This window comes from Pediculus humanus, genomic scaffold (genome assembly GCF_000006295.1).
Source record: "Pediculus humanus corporis 1103172108319 genomic scaffold, whole genome shotgun sequence".
Lineage (NCBI taxonomy): Eukaryota > Metazoa > Arthropoda > Insecta > Psocodea > Pediculidae > Pediculus > Pediculus humanus.
Genome location: NW_002987888.1, coordinates 311057 through 317501, shown reverse-complemented (window position 1 = coordinate 317501; position 6445 = coordinate 311057). Strand labels below are relative to the sequence as shown.

Here is a 6445-nt window from a genome sequence, read left to right as displayed (position 1 = left end):
ATTGATTGTATATTATTTTACTCCTCCATTTTCTTTTGTTAACTGTTACATTATAATATATTTTGCCAATAAAAATATTAAAAATACTAATTTATTTATTGTATCGAGTGATTATAAAATCTCCATGAACCCATCCAAATCTCTATACCTGATTTTAAGCGTACTCAGTACACATCCATTTTTTTATGTTTGCCTCACACATAAAAAAACAAATTTTGCAATATTTTGCATTATATTGCGAATGTTGCATTTTATTTTACTTTATACCTCCTTGGATCTTATGTTTTTCTGATACATCGGAGAAAATTTTTCGATGTTTTAAGTTAAAAATGACCTTGAGCGCGAAAATCCAACGTTTACGATTTATTTTAAGTAGGTCGACCTTGAATACAAGGCCATTAGTTTTACATTTCAATTTTGTGAAAATTTTCATGGTCACGTTTTTTCAACCAAGGTCGACCTTGTTTACTGTTTACGCTAAGTAGGACGACCTTGTATATTTTACCTGGCACACATTTTATTTTCGCGGGAACCCAATGTTGCATTTTATTTTATTTTTATTCATTTTTTATTTTATTTTACTTTATACCTCCTTGGACTTATGTTTTTTTAATACATAAGATCAAATTTTGAACTAAATTTAATTTTTTTAGGTAGAAGGGTAGAAAAGTGGAATATATGTTGAAAAAGCTCCGACAAACATCAGGACGAATTGTCGTCATAATAATAATAATTTAATAATAATAATAATAATAATAAGCGGCATACCAGAATGCCATAATTGGAATGGGAAAATACATAGAATCTTATTAAGAGGACCCTATGTCAGCCTAAGTCAAGTCATACATACGGAAGAAAAAATTACAAAAAAAGGAGTACTGAAAAGGACAAAACAAATCGTCCAAGAAAACGAGATAATGGAAGAAGGGCCATTTGCAACTTATAATAGCAAAGCCCAATCTCAGAAGAAATTATGTCAATTCTCCATTAGAGTATATGCTGAGAATATGAAATGGATGGATTACCCAAGGTACAACCACATTCCAAGCCCGGTTACGGCAGTAGGTCCATGCACAGTTCTGCATGATCAACAAATCCACACTGACAAAACTGTGCCAGCTAACAAACCGGATATCATCCTCAGGCCTAATGCGGAAAAATGGTGTAAGTTAATTGAGGTATCCATGCCGGCAGAAAAAAACACCACAGCCAATAAAGCAGAGAAAAATCTGAAATATAGAAATTTGGAAATTGAAATAGCCAGGATGTGGGGAACAAAAACATAAACGATTCCGGTCATCGTGGGAGCATTGGGAGCCATGCCACATTCAATGAAAGAAAATTTAAAGAAGATTTTGAAGAACCTAAAAGAAGAAACCATCCAGGAAATGGCACTTTGTGGGACGGCCCACATTCTTCGGAAAATATTATAAATATCACCACCGAAATTCGAGTATTTTTCTCTAAGGAATCGGGTACAAACCTGGGGTAAATGCTTAAAAACCCCTTAGAAATAAGAGCCTTGTCGTGTTTAAGAATGACCATAATAATAATGATAATGATTTTTTTGCAGTCGATTTAAAAAAATTGAAAATAATAAACGTGAGATTGTTTTGTAAACGTTGAAGATTTTTTTTTCATTTTTATTATTATTATTATTATTAATAAAAATTACCGTAATGATTTCGATGAAGTACATATCTTAAGTCGGAATTAAAGGGGGATAGGAAGGGAGGGGGAAGGATAGAAAAAATAATTTTTTTTTTTTTAAAGGGCTCGGGAATAATTTATTAAAGTAATAATCTGGAACGGACAACCGGGATCGTTGTTCCATAACAACAATTCTACCGACTTACCTTGTAAATTTTATTTATTTTTTTATATATAAATCATTATTATTATTATTATGGTAACGGAAATGAGTTTAAAAAGTTATTATTATTATAATTATTATCATATATTTTTCGTTAACCAATTATCATTTTTTCCAGGAAAAAAAAAATTACAGAAAAAAAACAACAATTTCTCCATTTTTTTCCCTTCGATTTTTTTTACAAAAATTTTTTTTTCTATTAATAATTAAATTTTTTTACTTGGAAAAATTCTAAACGTTCCATGAAAAACCTGGAAAAATATTTTTTTAAAAATAAAAAATAAAAATAAATTATGTAAACATAATGTATTTGTGATATAAAAAAAATTTTCGGAATTATTTTTCTAATATAAAATTATCATCATTATTATTTTTTGATTAAAAAAAAAAAAAAAAGAAAATGTCGGTGGCACTATAAAAAAATTTAATTTGTAAAATTTTAAAGTTAATAATAATAATAACTCTTTTTTTTGGAGAAGATGAGAGAACTTATACACATACAAATTGGACATTGTGGTAACGCAATCGGAACGCAAGTTAGTGATAATTTCTCCATGATTTTTTGGAAATTATGGAAATTTTGGAAATTTTTAATGTTAATTTTTTTGTTTTAGTTTTGGGAAATAATTTGTAGAGAACATGGAATTGGTGAAAATGGCGCTTTCATTGGTAAAAATAAAAGTTTCCTGGAAAGATTTAGCGTCCTATTCAACGAAACCAAAGGTGAGAAATGAAAAAAAATTTTCCGTCCGAGTTTTTTTATTATTATTATTATTATTGTTATCATCACGAAAGGATTACATTACACGCCGAGATCCGTCATGATAGATTTGGAAAGATCATCTATCGATTCGATAAGATGTTCACAATTCGGTGCCATTTTCAAACCGGATAATTTTATCTTTGGAAGTGAAGGAGCTGGTAACGTATGGGCCAAAGGTCATTTCGTAGAAGGTGCGCAATTGTGCGAAAATGCATTGAACGTAATAAGAAGAGAAGCGGAAAGTGAGTCGAAAGAAAGTATTTCCGGTTCGTATAAAAGAATGATTTTAACGGTTTTGTTTGTTTGCCATACAGATTGCGATTGTTTTCAAGGATTTCAAATAGTACACGGTTTGGGTGGTGGTACCGGTTCGGGTTTGGGATCACTTTTGGTAGCGAAACTTCGAGAAGAATATTTAGAAAGAGGAGTTTGCACGTATAGCGTCGTACCATCACCCCTACTATGTAACGTCGTAGTCGAACCTTACAATGCCATTTTCACGTTTAATCATTTGATTGAATACAGTCATCAAACATTTTGCATGGACAACGAAGCTTTGCATAACGTATCGACGAACGTTTTGAAATTAAGTCATCCATCTTTCGATCATTTAAATTCACTTGTCGCCATGGTTATGGCTGGAGTTACGGCTCCAGTAAGATTTGCCGGACCCTCAACGACCGATTATAGAAAGTTAAGAGTTAATTTGATACCATTTCCAAGGTAAATTTTCCCCTTCTTCTATTTTTTTTCGTCCTTTTTCGGCATCGTGTTCTCTCTCCCCACCCCTCCTACCCCACCCCCACCCCAAAAAAAAAAAAATTTACGTAACAAAAATTTAAAAGTTAATAATTGATTTTTTGGAAATAAGAGAATGGAGGATTTAATTATGAGAAAATATAATAAACTTTTACGAAAAACCTTTTAAATAATAATTATTATTATTATTATTAAAATAAAGTTATAAAAACCGATGAAATGTGGATCAATTTACCGAAAATCTTAAATTTACGGGGGTGGGAAGGGGAGAGAATTTTTTTATTAATAGTAAATTGACCGAGAGTAGAAAAATTTTAATTTTTTTGGATAAAAAGTTTTTTAATTAAGGTTAATAAAATAATAATAATAATTTTTTTTTTTATTATCAGGCTCCATTTTTTTATATCCAGTTTTGCTCCGCTAACGTGTAGAGAAAGTCTTTCCAGTAGAAAATTAAACATTCAAGAAATAACAGCACAAATATTTAACCCGCAAAATATGCTCGCTGCTTGTGATACTAAAAAAGGAAAATATTTAACGGTTGCTTGTTTGTATCGCGGTACGCTTTCAACAAAAGAAATAGAACAACAAGTTTATAACATTCAACTTAAAAACAGGTACGATGAAGGGAACAAGAAGATTTAACAAACAAACAGCAAACAAATCGTTAATTATTATTATTTTTGTTTAAAGTTCACAATTTGTCGAATGGGTACCAAATAATGTTAAAACGGCCGTTTGTGCCGTACCTCCTATCGGTTTTCAAATATCGGCAACTCTAATAGCAAACACAACGTCCATTCGCGAATTGTTTCGAAGAGTTCGCGAACAGTTTTTAACAATGTATAAGAAAAAAGCATATTTGCATTGGTATACTGGTGAGTAATATTTGAAATATATAAAAACTCAATGGGGAAAAGGGTGAATAAAAGGAAACAACAACCCTTTAATAAAAATTTATTATTTTTAATAACCACGTGGAAAAACGACGCCTTTAAAGAATAATTTTTCCTATAAATGACATTTTGTAAATGCCAAAACTCAATTAAAATGTTAAATTAATTTTATATGAATGATCATTTTATACAACCCTAATATACTTTGATAGTTGAAGTTTCACAAAGGCTGAGAGAAAATTCATAAAGTATGAGGGGAAAAAATTTTTTTTTGACTTTTCCAGGTGAAGGAATGGAAGAAATAGAATTCAATACGGCAGAAGCAAATGTAAACGATTTGATGTTAGAATATCAAGAAAACGAAAATTTAACCGCTGGAAAATCTAAAGAAAAATAAAAAAACTAACACATATTCCTTCAAAAAATGTTTTTTTGTTGCGTATTGACAATGTTTTTTATTTTTTTTCCCCCCCTTCGGCAAATAAATAAAATTTTATATGTTATTGTTTATTAATTAAAATAATAATAATAATGATAATAAATCAAACGATTTAGTTTTTACGTTGTAATTTCGACATATATATATATATAAATAAATCACATTTTAAATTGTTGATTTTTTATGACGACGATAAAATTAAATGAAACGTATAAAAATATAAACGTATAAGAAAAACTTAACAATAATTAAAATTTAATTACTCTTTCACAATCGATAATGTTAATAATAATAATAATAATAAATAAGTAATTATAATAATAATAATAATAATTAAACTCATATAATTTAATAAAAATAAAAATAAAATATATATATTTACTTGTTTTGTTTATCACGTGAAAATTTCCCCAGTTTTTGTTTTGATGACGCGTCACGCGTCACGTGACCCGTGTCACGTGACCGACGGCCATTTTGTTTTTTTTTTATTTTTGAAAATATTCCGTAATGTTAATATATACAGTACATGTGACGCGATTAAAAATTTTTTTAAAATAAATTTTACAGAGTTAACGAATTGAATTTTAGTTTTTGAATAATTATAAATTAAAATTTAAATGGAAAAAATAATAATATAGATAAATCGATCGATAAATCGATTCGAAAGTTAAAAAAAAAAATTTTAAATGAATATCATCAATGACGATGGACGCCATATTTAGGAAAAGTAAATTAAGTATAATAATTTTTATTTCAAACATATTTTTATCAAAAAAAAAAAAAAAAAAAACATATTGAAATTTTTAAATATTCTCAGAGAGGAGAAGATTAGTATGACCTTTGACCCAGTTTTCAAAAAAAAAATTCTTTAAAAGTTTTTTTAATGTTTTTTTTTTTTGTTATTTTCAGGGAGGAAGTGTAATAGTCAAGAAGTTAGTTATTAAAAAAAAAAATTTTTTTTACGACTGGAATCCTGGAAAAAAAAACTGGAAAGACGAAAGGAAGGAAAGAAGAAAGGAAGTAAGGTTTTAAAGGTACGAAATAATATTTTGATTAAATTTCAAATACAACAAACAGATTTCATTGACGTGGAAATTTAAGAAAAAAAAAAATCAATAATAATATTAAACGTTTCGGTTAAATTGATTTTAAAATCAACGGATTTTGACACTTAAAATTTCTTTTTTTAAACTACAGTATACGTAATTAAAACAAACAAGCGAACAAACAAACAAACATAAAAAACGATAAAATCTCCAGACTTTACTTACTTACCTGCCACGTTGGACAAAAAAATCATATTTGATGTATGTATATTTATGTAAAATTGAATCGAATGTTACAAAACCAAAAAAATATCAAAAACGACAGCAACAACAGCAGCAGCAACAACAACAAACGAAATCAATACAGAGAATATAATAATAGAAAATACAAAAAAAAAAAAATATACGAATCGGTTGGAAAAAAAAATTGGTTTCCGTCTGTCTGATTTATGAGAAACGTAATTGATCAATTGATCGATGATCCAGTTTTTTTTATTTATGAATTTAATTCACTCGATTTTATATATATATATATATATATTTTTCTTTTCTCCAGTAGTAATACTAATTCCAGGAGCGGTTAAATTTTCTCCAAAACGGATATATATTTTTAATAATAATTTTTTTTTTTTAAATTCAATTTCCTCCTCCATTTTTTTTTTTTTTTGT

General features: G+C 28.2%; 1 protein-coding gene across 1 annotated transcript; it reads left to right on the top strand.

Moving 5' to 3' along the window:
• Positions 1-2352: 2352 nt before the first annotated feature.
• Positions 2353-4688, top strand: Phum_PHUM611170 (tubulin beta-1 chain, putative; the record flags this gene model as incomplete). Its single annotated transcript, XM_002432999.1, has 7 exons — positions 2353-2409; positions 2488-2596; positions 2669-2878; positions 2951-3359; positions 3785-4012; positions 4089-4273; positions 4576-4688. 7 exons carry the CDS (start codon positions 2353-2355, stop codon positions 4686-4688), a joined length of 1311 nt encoding a protein of 436 aa, XP_002433044.1.
• Between the last annotated feature and the right edge of the window lie 1757 nt (positions 4689-6445).